Source organism: Manacus vitellinus, unplaced genomic scaffold (assembly GCF_001715985.3).
Source record: "Manacus vitellinus isolate BGI_N305 unplaced genomic scaffold, ASM171598v3 scaffold_6_pilon, whole genome shotgun sequence".
Classification (NCBI taxonomy): Eukaryota; Metazoa; Chordata; class Aves; order Passeriformes; family Pipridae; genus Manacus; species Manacus vitellinus.
In genome coordinates this window covers 40053013-40077453 of record NW_021940750.1, presented here as the reverse complement: position 1 = coordinate 40077453, position 24441 = coordinate 40053013, and the positions used below count along the sequence as shown (strand labels likewise).

Here is a 24441-nt window from a genome sequence, read left to right as displayed (position 1 = left end):
AAAACCCAACAAAACGGTGTTCTGCATGTACTACTCCTTATTTCACAGCCTCTGAAAGTGCTGTCTCATGTATTTCCAAAATCAAAAGCTTTATGAAGTTCACATAGGGAAGGAAGAGTGAGGAAAAGCGAGGGAAGAGGAGGACTGCTCTCTTCCCAGATCAGCAGTCTGGCAAATTGCAGTTCTTCCTATCCAGGTTAACAACTTTGAAGGGAATGGTAAATGATTCCAGAAGTTGTCCCGTGGTTGATGTAGTTTGGTAATTTTATTAAAGTCACTTTAAGGCTACTCTATAACAATGAGAAATCTTTTATTATTATAATCACTGGAGGAAATTATATCAAGGGAAAAACCTGCTCAAAACCTAATTTTTTTTTTTCTTTTTTTCCCCCTCTAGGTTTTTTTTTTAAGGAATTATAGCTAAGAAAAAGCACAATGGAGTTTTACGAGTCTACCTACTTTATCATCCTCATTCCTAGTGTGGTTATTACAGTCATCTTCCTCTTCTTCTACCTTTTCATGAGAGAGACTTTGTACGATGAGGTCCTGGCGAAACAGAAGAGGGACCTGAAGTTCCAACCCACCAAGGCCGACAAAAAGAAAACCGAGAAGAAGAAGAACAAGAAGAAAGAAGCTCAGAACGGGAACATCCACGAGTCCGACTCTGAGAGCGCCCCTCGGGACTTTAAGCTCTCTGATGCCCTGAGCACGGACGAGGAGCACGTCGCTGTCACCCCCGTTCCCTCGGGCGCCGCCGAGGCGCCGACCGGCGTCAGGGAACGGAAGAAGAAGGAGAAGAAGCACAAGGCCGGTCAGGATGATCACGTAACTAAGGACTCGGAAGGATCCAAGTCTTCAGGCAAGAAAGTAGATCCAGTCCCTGTTACAAAACAGCCCACTCCACCATCTGAACCAACAGCAGCTAAGAAGAAGCCTGGGCAGAAGAAGCAGAAAAATGGAATGGGTATCTGATGTTGCATATGCTTCTTGCACAGAACGCCAAAGCCGTGTTCTGCTTTTTGCAAGGCCACAGAGTGTCTCTCACAACTGTTCTGCCTGATCTCTCCGGGGCAAAGCCCTCTTCTAACCTTTTCCTTTTTTACAAGCTATTGCTTTTTTTCCCCCCCCTCCGTTTTTCATCTGGCAGCAATGCTCTGGTTTTCCTCCTCCCGTCCTTGCTTTCCTCTACTAAAGATGAAGTGAAACAGAGTAGCTCGTATCTCTGCTTTGCTCTGTGGTTTGGCTGCTTTGCTCTCAAGCTGTCAAAACTTTGATTACCTGAAAGAACCTACTAGTTGTTTGCTGTGTGCATTCTGAGGCCAAGCTCTGGAAAAAAAAAAAAAAGGAGTCCTAAGAGTGGTTGCTCTGATAAGGGAGGGCATCATAGCAGACTGCAAAATAAATCATTGTTTAAGTGCAGGCTTAATGTACAGAGAGGTGTGTGGTGGCTGATTCATGGAAAGAAGCACTTATAGCTGCTTCCCACCTGCTACACCTCTATAATTGAATGGAACTGATGCTAAAACTGGTCTGGCTGTTGTAACTGAAATACCCAACATAGAACAGACCAAAAACTACTCAGAATCGTTTCTGTCTTGACCATATCCTCAGCAGCTGCCAGGTCTCAGTGTGGTTGTCTGACTATGAATAGAAGTGAAAAAAAGAATAAAAATACCCAGTTCCAGAAATAAGCGAAACCTGAGGTGTTTGCAGATCCCCTTTTGAGGTGCAGGCACAGCAGGTTTGCACAGGGAGTGAGGAAAAAGAGCGACATTGCTGCTTGATGTGGTAGATTTTTCTTTTTTTTTATTATTCTTTTTCTGAAAAAATGGAGAGAAAAAGTCCCACCCACCACCAACAGAAGAAGTATCAAATCTCGTTTGTGGGTGTTCTCCAAAAATCTCTGTGGCACAGTTAAAATTGTGGTCTGCAGGCACAGTTCTGAGGGCAGCCACAACTAAGTCTTATCCTTGATTACAGGAGCTGACACCAGAGCCCTGCACTGTGCGTGTCAGCTCTGACAAGAATCTTAATATAGCCCAGGCTGTCCAAAATGATAAAAAAAAATTCTCACTAGAAACTGCTTTTCAAAAGAACAGTTCCCTAATGGGAAACTCTTTATTTTCTGCTTCTCACAGTCCCAGTAGCTATTGGGGGTGTGTGTTTAAAGTGCCCAAGTGGGTTCGTGGAGGGGAAAAGTACACTTGTAAATGAGAAACTAATGTGGGTAACACGTGCTATCTGCTCTGTCACAGTGAAATCTGGATTGGATTTGTTAAACTGTTCCTTGCATTGCCGTGTGTTCTGCTTGCAGATGAGATTCCTGTCTGTAAAATCAGTAGGTGCTGTGGCTCCTCACTCTGCTAAACCTTCCTATGCCTTTGGGGTTCTCTCCCCATGTGGGAATTGTCTGTGTGTGTGGATGCGTGGATAACTTTGTGTTCTGATTTAAAATATGTGAGTTTCTTTTCCTGGGAGTGGACTTTGGTTATTACAGATTTACTGATTTAAAAATAATGCCAGGAATATACAGAAGAGTGTATTGTCTTAATTGTCTCTTACAGATGATCAGGATAGTAAGGCTGATTCTGTTGTGTCTCCTGCCAAAAAGCAAGAACCTGTGCTACTCCACCAGGAGATAAAGCAAGAAAATGTATCAGGAAAGAAGAAAGTCTCTGCCAAGAAGCAGAAAGTTGATAATGGTGAGAATTCTGACTGTGGTTTAGTTCAGATAAACTTATCTGTTAAACCTTTTTGCCATCCATACTTTAGTTTCTCTTCCTCTGGAAAATAATTTCATAGAATAATAACTCTTTTAATTTGAAAAAGCAGGAATTCCAGGTAGGAAAGGTTGCTGAGCCTGAGATACTATTTAATTTTATCAACATCTGGTATCACTGAGCATTGGATAATGCTGTGAACCCCTCTGAGCTCTCTTGGATCCGAACATCCACGCTTGAATGAGGACTAATGTGGAGACTTAGAGTACAAGCTGAGCAGGCTCTTAAGTTGCTCTAAGCAAGGCATGTCTGGAACTGCTGCAATCATCTGCCCTGAACAAGATTGCAGTTTTTTTAGCTGGTTGCTTTGACCACATTCCTCTCTTATTGTCCTTTTGTTGGCTGCCTGGTGCTCCAACACAAACTGTTCGTCTTTGCTGTCAAGGCCTTCAGTGTTCGTCATCCCTCGTCCTCTGCCAAGATGCTGTTTCTTGTCTCCTCTTGGCTCAGTGTGTCTCTGTGTTTGTGTTTCTGTTTTTTTTTTTTTTCTTTTTTAAGTTTTTACAATGAGTGCTGTTGTGTCTGTGGCTTTTGGACAGAGTGTGACTATGAAGATCTGTGAGGCCACCTTGTTAGCTTCAAAACTCTTCTCTGCTGGGACAGCTATGAAACTGGAGGCTGATGGGTTGCTCCTGGAATAGACACTGTTGCTCCCTGTTCCCTTCATACTTTGATCAGGTCATCAGGGGTCCAGATCAGTTTTGGGCCCTGGTCAGACCAGGGTGGGGTTCCAAGCAGTGTAGGGTTCCTTCATAACTGAAAAACTTCCAAATGATTCCTGGAAGAAGCCTACTGATGGGGAACCTAGGATGTGACTGTCTTTTATGGATGTTCTTGTGCTTTTCGCAATGGAAATGGGTGCACTTTTTTTTGAGGGGCCACAAACTTGTCTGTACATGGCAAAGAAGTGTCAGTACCAGCTCAGGCAGCAAAGCTGAGCTGTCAGTGCTACAGGGGAACAGCTCATGCATTATTTGAACACAAGCTGTTTCCTTTTAAAGCCACCTCTCCAAAATGACAGAGCAAAAACGAGCTGTGGTGGGCATCAGGATCGGCCAAGGCAGCACTGTGAGGATTTCAGGTGTTACTGACACTGCAAGATGTCTCATTAAAGAGGTTTTGAAAGGAGGGGATGTTAGTAAGGAGAGGAAGGGAAAATGTGAGGGTGGTAACCAGATTAGATGGTGGATATTTCTGCTAGAGGAGAGCTCTCCTCACTTCTGAGCTTGCAGTGTACCTGCAGGTGTTTACTGGCTGCTTAAGTGCAAAGACTAGCAGGTGGCACAAACAGGTCCATCTGGCCTATTCTGCTCCTTAACAGCAGCCAGGGTTCAGAAGTGTTTTATAACTGGCTCTCTAGCAGCCAGGAATGCATATTTGTTTTGCACTGATGCCCCAAGCCCTGCGTCCCACCCAGTTCCTCCTCTCCCTGCGCTGCTGTGTGGCATCTGTTGTCCATCAGCCCTGCAGCCTGGGCTGCCTGGGTCAGTGAGCTTTCCTGCTGGGATATGGCTCTGTTCACAACCTCTTGGATACTCCAGGCAGTGTAGCTCAGGACTGGGCAAACAGCAGATCCAGCTCTGGCTGTGTCTGTTGTCCCTGGTCTGTCGCTCTTCCTCTCCTTTTTGAGTTCTTTGGACAGAGGCTGCTCCTTATCCAGTGCTGTGTGAATGGAGACCCAGGGTCAGGCAGTACCTCTGGGAACCTCTCTGCATGTTAATGATGCCTGAAGCCTGCTCTGACAGCTGAGATATCTTCATTAGGAGCAGTTGAGTCTGCATGCAAAATAAGCCTGGTTGCTGTCCCTACTCTATGTCCTGCCTAAGTGGCTGAGTTCACAGGTGATGTAATCCATGTGAAAATGCTGGCAGTGAAGTACCAGCTTTTAACAGAATAGGGACAAAAGACTTTACTCATACTTTAGGGATGCTGAATGATTTCATACACAGCCACAAGTAAACCAGTCTCATCGAGGCTTTGTGCAACTTTCTCATTAAAGTGAAATGAAAGTCAAAATGTAAAGATTCTTCTCTGTTACTTGTAAAAATGCTAAAAGGCAGCTTTGGAAGTAGAAATTAAGCTATTAAATTACTATGCATTAGAGACCTCTATTTAATGGACTTACCTGAAGAGATTTAATGAGTTAAGCTGTGAAGGATAACAGAAATGGAGAGTATAACTATTGAGGTTAGAGATGCTTTAATCCAATCCTAACATGTTATGCACCTTTTCTAAAAATGTTGATGTTAATTATTACAAAGCTTTAACCCACCCTGTGGACTTTTGATTACAGTTTTGGTGGATGAACCTCTTATTCAACCAACTACTTATATTCCTTTGATGGATAATTCCGACTCTGGCACTTTGGAAAAGCGAGAAGCGGTCGAAGTGGTAAAACACAACGTGAATGAGGGGATCCAGAAGAGCAGTGGCAAGAAACTGAAGAATGAAACAGATAAAGGTAAGAAACTGATAATTCAGGCATAGCCTGCTTGCAAACCTGAACAGGGAAAATGTGTGGGGAGGGGGATCCTGTCTTATGTGCTGGGAAGAAGGGATTTGAGGAAAACCTTTGTGGCTGCAGGATGCTCTTCTTGTGTGTGCTCGTTTCTGCCTTGTCTTTGGCACTGTGGAAAGGGCTTTGTGCCATCTGAATCCTTTGAGCTCTGACTGGGCTTTTGTGTCCCCACAGTGAGCAAATGGGTGATCACAGACCACACAGATGCACGGGAGAGAGTTTTACAGTGGATAGTTCAGGCATTGCTGACAGGGATGGACTCTAACCCAGAGCTTTCAGCACAGGTTGTTGGAGTCTGTGTGAGGCTGGCAGTGCAGCCTGTGTTCTCTGGGGATGTTCACTGGAACTGACCCAGTGCAACACAGTTATCTGAAGCAGATTGCCAGTGGAGATAGTCTGGCAGTTCCCAACAAGACTCAGAATTTTCCCTTCAGTGCAGTTGGAATCGGTTGGAACAGGGGAACTTCCCTCATTCTCCCACAGATGCTTGGAGTGATTAATGAGCATTGTGTCCCACCCTGAAACTTTAAACAGGCCACTGACCTGCTCAAAGCCTGCCAAACTTACTGAGCCATGAGGTGAGACTCTCAAATTTGTGGGCAGCCAGAGAGAAGCCAAGTGGCTGAGCAGTGATTCCCTGCTAATGTTTGTGTAGGAGGCTGGTTCCCCTATGTTCCTGTCTGGTCACTCACCACACTCTTTGAAACCTCTCTTTTTAGACTTATCTTCCAAAATGCTCCCTTGAAAGCTTCCTGGTGACCCTTTGTGATATCTAGGTTGGATTCCAACATGCCTGAGGCTCCTCTTGTGCTTCTGCCTCGATGTCTGCATGTTATTGTCCTACAGCATCAAAGCCTCTCATGTGCACCCGTCCCTTCTCATTTCCTTTGCAGGCTGTAACCTTCTCTGTGAACTCCTAATTCTCCTGTGTCAGCTGGGATTTGCCATCCCGATATAGAAATCTTCCCCTGTTCTAATTGTAAGCTCCTTGGATGCAAGGGCAAGGTCTTCCTGTCTTCAGGGAGCACAGGGCTCAGGCTGGTCCTGCAGGCTGCTGCAGACTCCCAGCTAGCTGGGCTGTGGTCTCAGGATCTTGGCATATTCCTGGTAACAGCATCACTGCTGATGTCAATGCAGCAGGGATGGGAGCTGCAGTCTATGGCCAAGACTAAGTTGGATTTAGGACTAGAGGAGAGTGTGCTAAAATTTCTCAGTGTTTCCCTCTCCATGCTCTGTTATTCAGTGATTTGGTTTTATACTTGATTTCTTAGTATCACTACTGCTTTTTTGTTCTTCATTTATATTTCAGACTCTAGAGGTGTTTAGGTTTGATGTGTGGCTCGGTTTCAGTGGCATGTTTAGCACCTGTGGTGAGAAACCTGGACCCTTCTCCATGATCCTTGGGACAGTTTCTGAGCCAAGCATCATTTCTAAGCTTGTGTTGTTTTTGTTCCTCCCATTCTTTCACATACTTTTGTGCACTGGTGAATATGTCACAGGGATATGGGATGCCTTGGTCTTGTTCTTCCATTTCCTGGAGTCAGGGGGCCACCTAATGACCTACCTACATGCAGCCTGTTTTTTGAGTGGTGTTTTTTGTTTGTTAGAGCATAGTTCAGTTTATTTGTTCTTTGTCTCTTTTAAACACTTAGCCATTAAGAGGGATCTTACTGATTTATCTTCCTACTGCTGAATTGCTTCTGCAGCAGTTCCCTCAGTCTAAGTTTGGAAGTTAATATTTTTGTCTTCCATATAATGTAATCAAAAAAAGGGCCAGCTTTTAAATTAATTAACTTGTTGTGTGCTCGTTCAGCCAGGCTGTCCTTTAAATTGAGAGCTCAGCTTGAATTACTGTCAAAATACCCTGGAAGGGACTCTTCAATTTTTCACATTCATGCTATTTTTTTCCTCCAAAAATCTGTGTTTTGCTTTGTCTTCATGCTAGCAACACTATAAATGTTACCAACTGTCCAAACAAAGTGGTGGGATTTTCTTTTTTCCCAAAACTATCAGCTGGCAGATTGCTATCAGATTTAAATGGGAGAGATGTTGTTTTTGCTGAATGCTCGTGACCTCTTGCTTCTTGGCATTTCAGGCTGGAATTAAATGTAATGCATAATGATACCCCATCACATGCTGTTTCGAGGCAAAATAAATAATTCTGTGTGGAGTCCAAAGTAAATAAACCCTCCCTTCTGTGTTGCAGAGAATGCTGAGGTAAAATTTAAAGACTTTGTAACGTCCATGAAGAACATGATCTTCACCGAGGACGAGGCCCGTTGTGTGGTGGAGGTGCTGAAGGAAAAATCTGGTGCAATCCATGACTTCTTGCAAAAGGTGAATGAGTGGGATGGGAGGGGGAAACAAAACTTTACTAAAGACAGAAATTGGAAGAGGTGCTGTCAGATTAGCTGTTGTCCATGTTCTGTCGTGATTTGTGCGTTCTGCCTTTGGAAGACTCTTTCCAGCTGGTCTGTGCTTGCTTTGCATGCAGAAAGGAGTTGTCAGATGCCTGTGTGCTGCCATCTGCCATCCCAGGGGCTGGCAAGGCAGGCTGAGGGCTCTGACCCTTGTAAAGAGCAGACATGGCCATGGAGAATAAGGAATACAGCAGGAATGCTGCTGCTGCTGCTGACGCAGGGAAAGGCTATCTAGTGGCTTTCAGGAGCTGATCTTTCCCAACTGTGTAAGTAGGATAAGCTACAGCAGAAACTAGGAGAAAGCTGGTGTGGCTGATCAGCTGATTCTGTGTTTTGCAGGTCTCTTCATCTCAAGTTTACACATTGTAGTGTGACTTCTTTGGATGTTTTTCATAGGATTGTAGGGCAATTCAGGTTTGGAAGGGACCTGAGGGGTTTGTACTCTGACCTCCTTCTCAAAGGAGGACCAGCTCTGAGGTCAGCCTGCTCAGGGCTTGATCCAGTCTGGTTGAAGCCTTCAGAGGCTGAGACTGCAAAATCCCTCTGTGCCAGCTCAGTAGTTATTTTTAATTCTTGTTTTCCAGACAGAAGAGAATGGTGACCACCAGTATCTTACAAATACCTGCTCCTCCTTCCCATGACTCAGCATGACTCTGTGCTCGTAACATCCTGATTGTCACACTTGAAATCTTGCAATCCTCAATTTTTCTGCAGATGTACCAAAAGAGAAATGCAGAACTAGATATGTGTCAATTAAGTTAAAGCAATTCAGGTTGGGAGGGACTTCAAGAGGTCATGCAGTCTGCCTGCTCAGAACAGGTCCAACATTGAATTTGGAACAAGTTGCTCAGGGATTTGTCCAGCTGGGTCTTAAAAACCTCCAAGGACAAAGCCCAATAGAGGTACACTTGGAATGGTGTTGCCTGTTCTAGCAGCCAATCTGTTTGCTGTGGTTTTTTCTCTTAAAGAAAGGTTTGGTGTTAAAGCTAAACCTTTAGGATCAAAATGAGTTCCTGGGTTTGTGTACAACCAAAAAATGTGGGTCCCTGTTGATGGAAATGTAAATAGTTTTCTCTCTGTAGCTCATGCAAGTCACAGACAGGGTGTTTTATACTGCATACATACACAATACCACTAAAGGAGACCTTCCAAATTCAGAGTGCATTTATGGGACTGACACTTCTTTGCTTCTTCAGTGCTTAGACTTCACTGAGTGAAGTCTGAGTAGTTCAACTTCCTCCTTGAAGTATGACCTGCTCTGAGGTCAGCCCAGGCTCCTCAGGGATTTGTCCAGTCTTGAAACCTTCAAGGACTGAGACTGCACAACTCCCTCTGGGCAACCATCAGGCTTCACTGAGTGAAGTCTGAGCACAATCATGTAGAAATTGTGCCCACCACTGCAGCTATTTCAGTTTTTAGAACCAGTACACCAGCGGTGGGATCATGGGAATTGTTACTCTGGGTCCATTCCCTGTTGTATCTGTGTCAGTGTGCCAGCAGAAGTGTAATTAGCTGGAGCCTCTCCTGGGAAGTGGAAGGAGACACCAGATCAGTGTTTCCTTTTTCCTTTGTGGTGAGATATTTCGAGAGATTAGACTTGTTGGATTATACCTGCTTTGAGTGTGGGCTGGACCAGATGGTCTTGGAAGTCCCTTACAACCTCAATTATTGAATGATTGAGCATCTCTGTGTCTTTTCCCATTATTTCTCTTAATGGCTGTTCTTTGTTTTCCCCACTACCACACAGCAGCTCTCTTCCAATGGCCTTAAGAGCCCATTTATTCTCTTAATTGGTTTCTGTGTGCTTGAAAATGCATTTCCCTGTCTGATGGAGTGGGTGCTGCAGGATCCCAGGATCCATTAGCGGCACCATTGGGTACTGGTGGTACCACCTACTCTGTGCAGATGGAGGATTTGGGAGCAGGAGGGTGTGTTTCCTCCTCTCAAGTTTGCTCTGCTGCCAGTACTTGTGGCATGTGTGGTCATTTTTATGTCCTCCTGCTGCAGGCCAGCAAGGCTGAGTCGGCTGCAGCTCTCCATCAGCTCCAGGACAAAGAGAAGATGCTCAATGCCATGAAGGAGGAGGCAGCTGTTGCAAAGGAGCAGTGCAAGCAGCTCTCCCAGGTAAATATAAAGAGTTTCATGTGTGCAGAGAGGAGCAGGGCCTTGTAGGACGAGCAGCCAGCAAATGCTGGCTTACTGAGCTTAGCCTAAGTTGAAAGGTGGAATTTTTATGCTGAGAAAGCTGCCAAGATGCTACGTTTGGTTTTATGATGTTATAATGCACTTATGCTGAATTGATTCCCAGTAGTTTTTCCAGGGAGTTCATTTACTGAGACCTTTAAGCTGAGCCTATTTTTCTTTTCAAATGGATCCTTTAAAAACACTTCCTTCACGAGTATGAGACCGTTTTGTGGATGCAAATATTAAATGTCTTTCCTGCACTGCTGTTTTAATTTGGGCCATACTCTAGCATTCACATGCTTGTGTGCTCCTAGGCACAACAATCACGAGTTTTCTTCAAGAAGGAAGGTACAGAAAGTGTAGACTGCCTGCTTTAGCCCCTGGAGATGTAGCTCTGATTGCTTTGGACTTACAGGGATGCTGATGCATTGCTGTCAAGACCAGTTTATGAAAAGTAACCTTTTTATGAAGGTTTCAGAGGAAAGCAGTTGCAGTAGAACAAATTATTAGGCAGATATGGACTGAATTGGAGAGTTTTGGGATGAGGATTCTGATGTTCTGGCTGGTTTGGAAGCATGCAGGTATTAGGCTCGGGAAAGTCGTGTTTTGGGACAAAACTTGGGCACAGAAGACTGGGTGGCTAAAGGTGGGAGCAGAGTGGCCACAGGATGTGGGAGTTGGGAGCTTTGGGAGATGGGAGGGGAAGAAGGGAGTGGGTATTGTGTTAGCTCCTGGCAAGGAGGGGGTGGATTTGTCGGTGGGATCAAGTGGTTTGGGATAGTCAGTGTGTAATCATAGGGAGGGAGAGCTTGTGATGTGTTTGGAGGCAAAAAAAAAAAACTGGTTCAGGACTGCAGAATCAAAGAGGAGAGGTATCTGCTGTTGAAGAAGCAGAGGGAATGGATGAAGGAACCTGGGTGTGGGAAAAGCTGATGTGGTTGGGGAAAAAACCATCTGCAACGTGATGCTTGTGAAGGTAAGGTGGGAGCTGCAGAGAAGCAGGGGTCATCAGGACGTTTTCCCATCTGGACTGAGGAAGGAAGAAGCTGGGAGAAAATGGGTGAAAGCAAAGTTGCTGCAGTGCTGAAGTATCAGGATAAAAAAGGGATAAAGCTCAGCTTGACTGATGAAAGCTCTTATCTTCTAAATTCATGTGTTTCTCTGAAAACGCTGTCGAAAGCTAAGGGGAGACTTTAAGGTGCAGGGATGTTCCTGCAGGGGTGTTGATAAAGATGATAACTGGAGAGGATAAATGGGAGCAAGAGGTGCCTGACCTTGGAGGTATTTGGCAAAACAAAAAGTAGGTGAAAGTTAATCTTCCCAGGATCTCTGGTGCTGCCCTGACATGTAGCTGGGTCAGTGAGGGCTGCAGCTGGATGGTGGGATTGGTGGAGGGACAGGGGAAGCTGCCCTGGTGCCCTTCTTTTAGTTGCATCGTAGCACAGGAAGAGATAACATGGAAAAAAAGATTTGTCATAAGTGACTTAAGACTTTTTAAATGTGATTTAAATTCCTAAATGCCTCCGTGAACACGGGCTTAGGAACTCGTGTCGCTTATTTCATTCAGGGGGCACAGTTAGTGAGTTGGATCTAAGAGAGAGAATAGCCTTTATTTTAATTTAAAATGTGGGAAAAGCTGCAATTACTCTGAAGAGGTGGAGGGTATTCAGGCTAATAATTTAGAGCACTTAAATTATGTGTCAAGGCTCCCTGGCACAGTGAGGAGCTGTGTAAGGAGCTGGGCTGTGGGGCTGGAGACACCTGAAGCTCAGATGGTACAAATTCCTTGTTGTGTGGTGGGAGCTGCTGAAAGCTGCACTTAATGTTTTTGCTTACTAAAGCAAGTGCATTTATGCTGCAGAGGAGCAGCTCTATGGATTTCTCAGGTGTCTGGGTTAAGTTACTGACTAATAAATGATTAAATAGCAATGTGTATTTTCATTTCAAAGCTATAATATGGTGTCATGCTGGTGGGATTCAGGGCTTCTCTGGCTTTTGTAGAGCACTAATAGCCCATCTCTCATAAAGCTGTTGGCTTTGCAACCTGCTACAAAGCAATTATTGTGCTCTGAATTGCTCTGTTTGGCCATGATACTTTACCTGTGTTCTTCCATTTTGCTAAATTTGGGATGAAGATCTAAGCTCTGGCCTCTGTGTAATCCATGGGTTTAGTTGTTAGACCTCTGTGATTGGGCAGAATGATGGAAATGGGACTCTATCTTTTCTGAGACAACAGAAGATCAGTGTTTAAACTGGCAGACTTCTTAATAAATGTGAGATTATGCTGATCCTAAATATTCATAAAGATGCAGAAAATTTGGTCGGGTTTAATGCTGTAATTTCTCTGAGCGAAGAGTGATGCTGACTTTGGCTTGATGCATGCTTGCTATATTTTTAGTTATCTTGAAACAGTGATTATTAGACTTCAGAAAGGAGCAGTAGATGACTTCTTTCCCTTTCCCCTGTCCCTTCCCACCCAAGGAGCTGGTTGCAGAGAAGGAGAGGAACGGTTTGCTCACGGCGAAAATGCGAGAGCGCATCAACACGCTGGAGAAGGAGCACAACACTTTCCAGAGCAAAATACATGTGAGCTACCAAGAATCTCAGCAGATGAAGATCAAGGTGAGTGCTTTACCAAAGCCATTGGAGTTGGTGAAGCACAAGCAGATCAATGCTGAGAAATTGCTGCCTTAGCCAGGGTGCAAAACTTTGTGGGAGTTTCCTGACTCAAAGACGAGGTGTTCTCACGGGTGACTTTGGTGCTCTGTGAAATGCTGTCCAGGCAGCCAGTCTCTGATGTAGTTACTTTTCCTTCGTGGTGCTCTGCTGAAATGTTATTCAATTAAAGTGTAAAATCTAATTGAAATACTCGGCTTAAGAGAGCCAATAATGCTGATGATCATTTACCAGCGGATAAATCTCTTTAAAATTATACTATGGAGTGACAACATGGCATAATATACATGAAATACCAATGCCTGGGGGAGTGCTTTGCTGAAAATATTTGAAGAGCAGACACTTGTAATTTTTTAAAGACCCTTGTTACTGTCTACTGTAGTTGCATTATAATGGAGTGACCTTATAATGAAGGGTTTGTTTCATCAGATTAAAAAGTTTAACTTAGAGTTTTCAAAGAAGAATGGCCCTTTTTATACCAACTTGCCTGCTTAGATTTCATTCTAGTACTTTTTTCCTGTGTGAATGTCACAACATGAAGCCCAGCACATGAACTTTCCAGCTTTAATGCTGTATCTTCTGTCTCAGCACTTTAAGGAGTAGCATCTCTGCAGTTTTGGAGCAGAACTGTGTTCTCCTGAGCAGAGACGATTTCCTTGGAAACTGTACAGACAACTGGATAATGAAAGGGTCTTGCTGCCGGCTGGGGAGGGGGAGAGACATCCCAGCACAACTGGGAGGTCTTTGCAGATGCTGCTGTCCCAGTCAGAGCTGGAGAAAGGATGAGCAGAGTGCTCTGGTCCTGCTCCCTCTGCTGATGTGCTGCAGCATGGCAGAGAACCTGGAGAGAGTCAGAGCTTCCAGTTACATAGGGTTTGTGCCCCTGATTCTGCTGGGATTTTGTTGGCTTTAAAAAAAAAAATAGGGAGGGAAAAGAACCCCTCAATGAACATCCAAGGCCCAGCTTGTTATATTTGTTGGTGCAAAGCTGGAGGTGGATGCCCTGCAGGGGACTGCTGTGGCTGTTACACAGACTTTTATTTGGATTTTTTTATGTCTAAAACCCTCATTGATGAGTCAGATATTTGATGAAACTGGGTCTTGGAATGGTGTCAGCCACATGTACAAACTGGCACTGGTAGAGGAAGAAAGTGTTGTAGCTGTATGTGCTTGAGGATTTTCAGAGCCCAGCTCTGCTGTTCTCTGCATATGCAGAGTCCATTTTTTCCCTGTGAATCCTGTGTTTTGATTTTTTTTGGCACTGTTCTGAACCTTGGGTTACCAGGGCTTCTTTCTGCCTCGGTTTGGAACCATGCTGAAAATTCAATCAGCATATATTATTGCCTAAATAAAGGGTCTATTTCATAATCTTGACTTAAGGATATTAGATGAGGACTAGCCTTTTGTGATTTGCATTTTATAACCCATGTATTGTTAGTTATTTTATACTTTTTCTGCTTTGTTTAAAGGCTTTCTAAGCTTCTAATGATAATTCACAGCATGTTTATTTCCCTTTGGAAAAGTTATGTATAAATATCTGAAGTTATGCAGTTGAGCAGTCATTATTCCAAGTATCACTTATGTAGTCTTTTTAAGCAATAAAAAGGTTGCCTTGATAAATAGGTTGTTACACTGATATAAAAGGAAACCTGTGCTTTTATTTGAGCAGGAGGGTCTGAGTAGCACAGTTTAATTTAAGAGTTGGTGCGTGAGAAAGCAACAAAGCTGCCCTTCTCCCAAACAAATCCCCTTAATTTTATTTACTGAAACTATCGTGGTATCTACTGCTACAAGCTGCTGGGGTGGTTTTTTTTATTGCTCCTCAGTCTAATTCTTTTATGGAATTGATCTTTGTCTCCCCATCAGTTCCAGCAACTGCGAGAGCAGATGGAGGCAGAAATAAGCCACCTGAAGCAGGAAAACGGGATCCTGAGAGATGCTGTCAGTACTTCCACCAACCAAATGGAGAGCAAGTATGTGAGCAGCTACTCAGAGCTCTGTGTGTTTGAGCCTTCCCTGAAGAGTTGTTCTGGCTTCTGCTTCTTTTGTTTTGCTTCCATCTCCTGTCTCTGAATTAGTGGTTAAGCTGGGAACGCGTATTTTGGGCTGGGCTAGCTGTGTTTGCATTGAGCCAAGGCTTTCACAACAGACAGTTTATTTTATCAACTTGAAGCCTGAGCTTTTATGCAGCTTTAATAGAAAGAAGTGCAGCAGTGCTGAGGCATAGCTGGTGTTTTTGGCAGGGGGTGTGTGTCCTTTCCCCTGAGGCTTTAGGAGAGGTGCTGATTCTGGGAGAACAGGAGCACTGAACTTGTAAATCAGTATTGATGCCCTGCAGTTAATGATACCACTGGGGTGGCACTTGGATTTTATCTGCTGGTGATGCAAATCTTTAGAGAAACAAGAAGGCATCTCAAGGTTTTGCCTTTTGTGAGTTATGACTCAAAATGCCCCTGAGCTGGCAGAGAGGATTGTGTGTATTGTGCTAAAAGCTGAGCACCCTGGCAAGGTGTACAGAAAGCAAAACCGACACATTATATGCTCTCAGGTATTTGATTTGTTACTGTTGGAGACTAGAATGTCAAAACCACTGTCAGGACTTGTAAAGGGCTCCATATCTTCCTTTTCTGGCTGTGCTGCTGTTTCAGTATGTTCCTTTCTGTTAACAGCTCCTGCACTGCCTGGAGCAGCTCAGCAGAGGTGTGTTCTGAGCGGGTCGATATCACAAGTGCTCAGAGAAGGGTGTGGTACCCTGATTTTACGTGTCCTGTTCATTTAAATGAAGCATCTCTATCTCTCAGACAGTTATATTGAAAAAGCCTTAATCAAGCAAATTTAAGATAAAAATAACATGCTTTTTATTTGCCTAGACATAAAGGGGAGCCTTTTAAAATCCTTCCCTTGGGCTGTGCAAATGCATCTTCTCTCCCTACGTGAGCGAGTGCCTCAGACACCTTCATCAGTTAATAGTCAGGTCAAGGCCAGGAGGCAGCAAACAGTGTGAAGGAATGTGTGCAGTTAGTGGTCCAGGAGGAATAGTCTCGAGCAAGTCTGAGATCAACCTTTCCTTACGCTGAGCCCCTTTAGTTTACATCAGCCTGCCCAAATCATGCCAATCAGCTTGCAGACCTTTCAGAGGGAACTGATGCTTCTGGCTTATTGCTGACCTTTTGTTTCTGACTCTGGCCTGTAGCTACTGTGCTGTGCCAATGGCCAAGAGTACCTGACCCTCATCGTTTCCCTAGAATAAAACAGTTCGAGGTTGGGGGGGGAAAAACAAAACCCCAAACTCACCCAATACAGCCCTTTGGCTGCAAATATGGGACGTGGTGTTGATATCTTAGTAGCTGCTGTTGTGGCCAGTGCTTCTTGTGAAACAAAAAAACCAACAAAAACCTGTGAAAATGTTTGTTTTCAGGCAGTCAGCCGAGCTGAACAAGCTGCGCCAGGACTACGCGAGGCTGATGAACGAGCTGGGGGAGAAGAGCAGCAAGTTGCAGCAAGAGGAGCTCCAGAAGAAGAATGCAGAGCAGGCAGTGGCTCAGCTAAAGGTGACTGGGGTTTTCTCTGCCTGTCAGATTGTGCTCAAGGCTCTACTAAGCAAGTTCTGAATCAGTGAGATGTGAAGCCTGTGGGAATTGCTGTAGCTGTTCCCGTTTCGGATGGGCTGAGCCAGCCTGTGGGTTTATTTAATGTTTTTATTCAGTACAATAGGCTATGAGTGATTACAGACCTCCCTGTGAAGTGAAACTTACCTTCCAGGTAAATATCTTTAAAAAGCTAAAGTGGAGATGTTGAACTTTGTACAATTCCAGCAAGATTTGATATTTCAGACTCGTTCATCCAGATGGCATTGTCCTTGTGTGATTTTATTTGAAGCCACGTGTATGTTTAAATTTTTAAATAAATATACTTCTTAAAGATTTAAAATGTAAATGGACTCGGTTCTGGATGCATCTCTTTCCTTTTCTTTGGAAGCAAAGGTCTTTTGTTTGTTTTTTTTTTCAGAAGAGAAACTAGTGTGTTCAGGTGACGGTGCCAATCCAGAGCTCATAACTTCTTTAATATTTGTAATTAAGTCTTACATGCCAGAAGCTCTCCCTGCCTTTTGCCCTGGCAGGGGAGAGTTGGTATGAAAAGTTGAGATGTGTTTTAATTACTGGATGCAGATTTATGTGTTGTATGGCTGCTCTGGCTTCTGGTGTTAATTCTGAACTATCAGGGCAAAGATGCTGCATTTTCATATTAGAGAAGCCATTCTGTTGAGAGCCTGTAATGAAATCCTGTTCACAATTTGCCTTTCAAATTAATAGGCTAAACTAGTCTAGGAGGAGGATTACAGAGCACTCTGTCTCTCTGATGTGCCCTAATGGAAACAAGAAACAATTTCACTTCATTGCCATATGCTTTGGGAATGGCACTGAGGGGATGCACTCTGAACATTTCAAAAATAAATTAAAGGTCAGACTCCTTTACATTGACTCTCTTTTTAATATGAAGGTCCAGCAGCAGGAAGCAGAGAGAAGATGGGAAGAAATCCAGGCTTATCTCAGGAAAAGAACAGCAGAACACGAAGCAGCGCAACAAGGCACGTACCACAAAATTCCTAAATAATGCTTGCTGCAGTGAATTGGCTGTTGCCATTTGTAAAAAAAAGAGGGCATTATTGAGTAAATGGCTTAAATAAAGCTCAGGTGAAGTTGGTACTGCTTCAGCACCCCGGGGGAAATAGTGTGTTGTGATCCCAGTTAGTCGGAGCGCTGATGAGGGAGCTGAACCTTGGCTTGCTGGACCAAGGCTTCTAATCAGCCTCCCTGTTTACAGTGAAAATGATTTCCCCCAAAGTTTAAATATCGACTTCTGAATTAAAATCCTGACATTTCTGCTACAGATGTGCAGAATAAGCTTGTGGCCAAAGACAATGAAATCCAGAGCTTGCACAGTAAACTTACTGATACAATGGTGTCAAAACAGCAGCTGGAGCAGAGGATGTTGCAGTTATTGGAGGCTGAGCAAAAGAGAGCTTCTGAGGAGGACTCCATGCAAATGCAGGTGCAGGTAGTATTGCTCAAATATTTTAAGGGTTTGGGTTTTTTTCCTCTCACTTTGTGACTATAGAAGTACAGAAATATCCTTGAAATGCTGCTTTTAGTAAAGCTTTCCCACTGAATAAAGGATGAGAAAACTGTGCCAGTCCACTTGTGAAGTGAGACCTTGTGTGTGGTGCTGTGTGGAGGTCTGGGGCTATTTCACACCTGAGAAGTGCTCTGGGCAAGTCAGGAAAATGTGCTGACCCAATTTTCCAAGCTGTGAAATGGTGCCATGGCGTGGGGAAACACCCTGGGAGAGCAGCCCTGCACCTTTGATGTTCATGTGAGCTCTTCTGGGGTGATCTCCCTTCTCCCTGGCATCAGGTGGTGAGAGGCAGTGTGGACATAACTCTTGAGGGATTCAGGAAAACCAAATGGATTATGGTTGGGCAGGGAATATTCCTCTCTTGATACACAGCAGGTCCTTGTGCTTCCACTCAAACTGGTTGATCTTAGTGGGGAGGAAAAAACAGTGTCTTGTAAAAGTGTCTGACATGTAAATGCTGAACTGTTCCTACTAACACAATCAAGGCTAAAAGCTAATCCTAGCAAAAGTTGACCAGCTGCAGATCTCAGCCTGCTTTTCTTTCTGTGCTCTCTTACAAGGAGCTGATAGAGCAGAATGATGCTTTGAATGCTCAGCTTCAGAAGTTTCATTCACAAATGGCAGCCCAGGTACAGCATGTTCTCAGACTTTCTTTTGTAGTCATGAATTGTGAACTTTCATTAAAAGTAAGATTTATTTTTTTTTTTTTTTGTAGCTTGAGATGTAATGCTGAAGCAAGGAGTTAGCATGTTTCTAATGTGTAAAACTTTAAACTTCTTTCTTTTTTGGGGAAAATCCAGTTATTTTCTCCCATAGTGGCTTTCATTTATAACCAAAGGGTGTAGTACCTTTTTCAATGTTTGTTTTCTGTAGCTTTGCATGTGTAAAATTCTGTCTTGTGGTTCTTCTGGTCTTTTTGCAGTCCTGTGAACCACCTGATTGTGCTTTTTTCCCTTGTGAGAAACATTGTCTAATGGTAGCTCCTGTATAAAGTTGTTTGTTCGTTTCTGTGCAGAAGAAAAAAAAAATCACACCAAAACCCCACCAAACCTGCACAATGCCCTCTCTCAGTTATTTTAATCTTTAAAATTTTGGTTTGATTAGTTTATTTGAGAAATTATTTCTGTTGTATACACTGTGTAAAGCCTCAGGGTCAGTGGTGTTGCTTCCATGTAGAGGGTAGGTCACAGAAATCAGCTCAGAAAGGCTTTGTGGGCACAAGTGGAGACTGTTCCTATGCAGTTGGGTGCTGCCTTCTTTTAATCATGGATGTGCTTGATGGAATTTGATTAAATTCCACGACAGACTGAAAATCTGGATTTGCTTGAAGTGTTTTAACCCTTTGGGTGTGGAGAGAGTAGTGAAGGAAGAGCTACTCTGGATTTACAGCATCTTCCTGACCTGCTCCTCTCATCCTTAGTTCTTTAGAGGCTTTGGAAATTAATCCCTAGGGAAATCTTACTTTTTAGCTCTGGGTTGCACAAGGAGAGCTGTTGGAAGGAGGTGTGTCCTTTCCCTGTGCAGCCCCACTGGCCATGAAAATTCAGGGGTGTTTTTCCACCATGAACAGTGGGTGTAAAAAAAGCCCTATGGAGAGGCCAGGTTGGACTGGATCCCGCCCTGGATATCAGGGTTGATGAAACTCTTTTGGTCATTAAAGACACTTCTGGGACTGGACTTGTTCCCTTTGATATTTTTTTCCTCTGATGCTGTTCTCCATGGTATGATATGGATAAGGCAGTACAGGGATTGCTATAGGGTCTCATGGGCACAAGCTCTGTGAGATCCAGGATTTTGGGGGAGGGAAAGACTGGAAAGGAGAACCATGTATCTGAAACACAATTGTCCATGGAAGTTCTGCTACAGCTGCTCCCAAACTGGATGTGAAACAGTCTGCAGTGTGATGAGTCTCTCCTGCACTGTTGTGTGTGACAGTGAAGGCATAGGGTTTTTCCAGGGAGCAAAAAAATGCCACTTACTGATTTTATGTTGCTGTTGCTGTTCCTAACACAAGTCCTGATACACTGTGCAGGGTTTTCTTTTTTTAAATTTGAGTGGTTTGTCAGCAGAATGTCCCATAAAGTGCTTAATTCCTGGGAGACAGGTGCTGGTGAACCCCATGCCTTGTTTGAATCTGGTGAAGGGGAAATAACACAGGTCCTTTCTCCCTTCATGCTGCCTTAGGCCAAAGGGGAAGAATGGACATTAGTATGGGCTGGTATTCCTTCAATGTTCCTTAGCCAGGCAATAGCTGGAAGCATCCTGTGCCAGTTTAAAATAACTAGACAAATGCTATTCCTGGCTCACTGTAGATGAGGATTCTTTGACTGGCTTTACTTTCAGCTATTTCTTTTTTTTTTTTTTCTCCCCTTTTACAGACTTCAGCTTCAGTCCTGGCAGAAGAACTCCACAAAGTGTGAGCATTCATTTCCTCTGGGATCTGGGAGGTGTTCCTGGCTTTCAGTGCCTGCCACCTTCCCTCCACGCCACGTGCAGGAGGGACCGGGGAAGGAATTGTTGCTGTCTGTGCTTTTAACTTCTCACCACGAGTTTGACTTGGGAGCTGGGAAAACCACTTCCTACGGATTTCCCTTCCGTGTCTGGCCTCAGGTTTGGAGGCTGTTGTAGGTGGCTCTGTGTGCAACATCTCTCTTGTTTTCTCTCTGCCTGTGTGCAGGGTCAGTGCAGGGTGCAGGAATGTGCGTGACCACGAGAACTGTTATTATTTGGGCTGTGCCAGGAGGGTTTGTCCCTTTGGGAGAGGGGGTAGTTGTTGTGTTTCAGAGCTAGAGAATGTCTCATAAATTTTTTTTTTTGGCAAGCGGACAACATTTTAAAATGGAAAAGTTTTTGGACCCAAAATGTACAGTCAGCAGGATTTAGAGTAGGGGCTGGATTTAAGGGCCAGCATGTATTTTGTGTTTAGCCTGATGTTTCCTGTACCATTTTCGTCCAGATCTTTTTGTACTGATCTGTCATCATTTCTCATTTGTGCAGGATTGCAGAGAAGGACAAACAGATCAAGCAGATGGAGGACTCATTAGGCAATGAACATGCCAACCTGACCAGCAAGGAGGAAGAGCTCAAGGTATAATAAAAGCATGTGTAAATGCCAGTTGATACAGGGGGAGTGTTGGCTGCCTGTACAAAAGGAAGCCCCCAAGGCTGCTGCCTTTGGCTCTAGAAACAGCCCCTTCAGCTACAAGTCTGCTCATTTGGCTCTTCTAGGCCAGTGCTAGATACTGAGAAAGCTGTTGATATGGAAGCTTGAGGATTTTCCTTCAAAAAGTAACCTGAAATGCTTCGCCCTGGAGAATGAACTTACCTGAAATACTGTCTATATATGAACTGCAAATATATTTCTTCTTCTCCTTCCTTCAGGTCTTACAGAACATGAACCTGTCCCTGAAATCAGAGGTCCAGAAGTTACAGGCTCTGACAAATGAACAGGTGAAATAGTTTTTTCATTAAATATTTAATTCTACTCCCTTTCCACTGCCTTTTCTTCCATAAATGCAAATGCAGATCTGTTGGCTTTAAGCAAGCTGTGCTTAAGCACATTAATGGTGTGAGGCTTCCGGATCGGGCTAATACCTGATTCCCTGGAGTTCTTACAGCTGGGGGGAGGCCTAATTCTTACCAGCAAAATCTTTTATTTGGATATCCAAGTTACTGAAGCAATTTGCTTGGTTGGTTTAGATTTTTTAGGCTCACAGAGTGCAGGACACTCCACAGGAGTGATGAACACAACTGTCCGTGAATGTGCAGTCCTGGCATTTGCATACAAAGGCCATCAACATTCCCCCCACAAAAAAACCCCAAAAGCACACACCCCCCCTGCCTCACCATAGAGATCTCATCAGAGCCAAACAAAATGCTGTCCCTCTGTTATTGCTACGTGGCCTGTTTATTACAGAGGTGGAAATGAAGTGTTTAATTAGAGATAATCCCAGTCGTCAAATGAATCTCTTCGAGATCTTCTTGCCTTTGCATAATTACATCTTGCCTGGTGTAGATTGGTGTTGTAAAAGTGCATGAAGACAAGCTTACCCCTTTCACTCTTGATTTCAGTCATGTGCTGAGAGGCCAAATGACTTGTTCTAGCTTTTTAATATTGTGGAATGAAAGGTTGATTGAATCATGTGATGTATCCTAAGTCTGTGTTAATCCTCTTTATATCTAGGCTGCTGCTGCACATGAGCTGGAAAGGATGCAGAAAAGGTAAATAGCTCTGGGATTTGATAAACAATGTTTATCAGTCTTTTTATGTTCTTCTGAATGGTGCTTTTTGTAAGACTTGGATTGGGAAACGTATTTAACTGTTCTGCTGTGTCTCAGCATTCACATCAAAGATGACAAAATAAGAAGTCTTGAAGATCAGCTTCGAGAAGAACTTGCCCAGATTTCAAACACAAAAGAAGAATTCAAGGTAAGGTAAAGAATAGTTACTGTTGTGCTTATTTACAGTAAATTTTCCAGACTTTGGAGGTTGTGAAGCAACTGCAGAACAGTGAAATAAAACTGACTTTTGTGTGTTAAGGTAAATTACAGTATTGTGTTTACAAGAGAAGAGCAATGTGGGATGTCACAGTAGTAGCAGCTGACTGTGCAGCAGACCAAGAGGTGGGGTAGCACATGTTAAATGCAGTGTCTGCAGTTGTGAGGAGTGAGGGCTTTGAAATCTGCAGGAGGAGGTTGTACAGTAAAAGCTATTGTGATTTTTCCAGCTTTACACCTTCTAATATGACTTTCAAGGCCTTGGTGTGAGCTTTTGTTGCTTAAGATTACCATGCCAAGTCTCTGTTTTCTGTCAAGGTGGGTGTAAAATTGCTTATTTTCCTTCTGCCTTTTTCCAGATTGTTTCTCACAAGGCTGCAGCTAAACTGCTGAAGCTTTTGTTCTGACATCTGGGGTCTGCACAGCAAAGCTGCTGCTTGTTTCTAGATGGTGTGTGCAGAGAGCAGTTTAACCCCTCCTTGCCCTCTGCCACCTTGGCCTTTTTCCTCTGAGCTTGGGCTGTTAGAAACAGCCCTGCTTCCTGAGAAGGGTGATGACTCTGTCTTTTTAAGTCCTTCAAAGCCCAGGATGGGTGCTGCTGCTCTTCTGATGTTTCTGGTGTGAGGTCAGTCACTCTGAATCTCACTAGGTTGGGTTAGTAAGGTGTTTTTAGTGAGGAACAGAGCAGGTGGGTAGTGGCAGAGGCAGGATGCTTTTGTAGGAGAAGCCTCTGGAGTCTCCTGGAGCTCTTTGAAGCAGGTAGTAAACTTGATTCATGTATTAAAGTGGCACTTTCAAAGAGGTTTTGATGAGAGTCCCTTGCAAGGCTCAGTAGTTTCTCTGAGCTGTCAGAGAATAAGAAGGAAGAAGTTTGCTCAGCTAATTGAACAGGAAACAAAGTACAATTTCAGTTGATTTTTGGAATAAAGCTGTTGACTGGATCTTCAGGGAAGTGTGTGCTGAGTAACTGGTGCATAAACAATGTGGAAAGGGGAGTGGGAAGAGATGGCAGGCTGGAGTAAGTGGGCATGTCTCAAGTTAGTGACACTCTCAGGACTTTCAGTGTGGTGGAACACTATAAAATAGCAAGTGAAGTGGTGAAAATGTGTAAGAGCAGGAATAACATGAGCATCCTTTAGTGTGGTGGTTTCTGTAGTAACTGTTACCCAGGAAAAAGGCCTTAGAGGTGTTGTGAATGGATATGTGCTGAAATCAATTCAGTGCTAAGTAGTGGCAAAAATCACCTGGAGGCAATTCTAGCAGTTCTTGGGGAAGTGAATAGAGAACTGAATGCAGAAGATCATCATCATGATAGTGCAGAAAGCTACAGTGTGCTCTCAGCATGATTATTATGTGCGCTGCTGGTCTCTTCTTCCTCCTGTCTTTCTTCCCAAACACAAATGAGACCAGTACTGTACTAAATGCTTCCACCTAAGGAAGTGCTGCTGTTTCCCATGCACATGAAAGTGGGAAAACCAGAGCAATGCTTTTAATCCTCACTGTTGCTGTCCCTTCCTTCTCATGTTTTCTCAGTAAGGCTGAAGCACAGAGCACGTGCCCTGCTTTTTACTTTCGTAAAGCACCAAGCAAGTCTTTTTAAAAAAAGACTTTGTAAAGCAAAAAGCAATAATAGAGGAGGATTTTAAAATACCTGTGAGGAATCCAGACAGACAGCCTGTCTGTTAAGGGCTGCTGTGCCTGTTGCATGGAGCAGGAATGCTGGAGGAGAGGCCAACTGTGGTAGGGCTGTTTGTGTTCCCCATTCACCTCTTCCCAGCCTGCAGTAGGACCCAAGTGTGGGAGCTGTACAAACCTCTGCTGCTGGATTGACAACTCCTTGCTGTGCTTTAAGGCAACTAGAGAGGGAATCTTGGACCATTTGCTTCAGCAGATGAGTGTTTTGGAAGAGGCAGCTATCAAATCTTGACATGATGGTGATGCTGCTTGAGGAGGAAAATGCATTTTTTTCCCCTGAGCTTCTCACACTTGTTACTGTCTGATTCTCTGCCAGGGAATAAAGATGGTAACAGCTGAATTTCTCATGAGAACATAAGGACAATACTTTTTTCCTTAATACAGAAAAGCAAGAAAGAAGAGGAAAGGACTCTTTGTAGTCTTGTAGCTTCCAAAGAGCTCTCTGTAATGACTTCTGTGCTGTTTAATTACCTCACTGCCCTTATGGAAATGCTGTAGTTAGGCTTTGCAGTTCTGAAGTGATAAAATGTCTGAA

The 24441-nt window shown here is 43.8% G+C and overlaps 1 protein-coding gene across 8 annotated transcripts in view; it reads left to right on the top strand.

The window, feature by feature from the left end:
- Positions 1 to 401: 401 nt before the first annotated feature.
- The window catches only part of KTN1 (kinectin 1), a 53222-nt gene continuing 29182 nt past the window's right edge, over positions 402 to 24441 (top strand). For 4 of the 8 annotated variants that reach the window (XM_018082712.1, XM_018082715.1, XM_018082714.1 and 1 more), the window contains exons 1-16: positions 436 to 964; positions 2565 to 2702; positions 5074 to 5241; positions 7505 to 7635; positions 9726 to 9842; positions 12384 to 12524; positions 14445 to 14551; positions 15997 to 16129; positions 17079 to 17166; positions 17470 to 17636; positions 18275 to 18343; positions 20093 to 20130; positions 20712 to 20802; positions 21096 to 21164; positions 21898 to 21935; positions 22053 to 22143. In XM_018082712.1, coding sequence (XP_017938201.1) covers positions 436 to 964; positions 2565 to 2702; positions 5074 to 5241; positions 7505 to 7635; positions 9726 to 9842; positions 12384 to 12524; positions 14445 to 14551; positions 15997 to 16129; positions 17079 to 17166; positions 17470 to 17636; positions 18275 to 18343; positions 20093 to 20130; positions 20712 to 20802; positions 21096 to 21164; positions 21898 to 21935; positions 22053 to 22143 — 2115 coding nt within the window. Of the gene's footprint in view, positions 965 to 2564; positions 2703 to 5073; positions 5242 to 7504; positions 7636 to 9725; positions 9843 to 12383; positions 12525 to 14444; positions 14552 to 15996; positions 16130 to 17078; positions 17167 to 17469; positions 17637 to 18274; positions 18344 to 20092; positions 20131 to 20711; positions 20803 to 21095; positions 21165 to 21897; positions 21936 to 22052; positions 22144 to 24441 lie in introns of all 8 variants that reach the window. The other 4 variants (XM_018082717.1, XM_018082710.1, XM_029964166.1 and 1 more) reach the window with 3 other exon arrangements.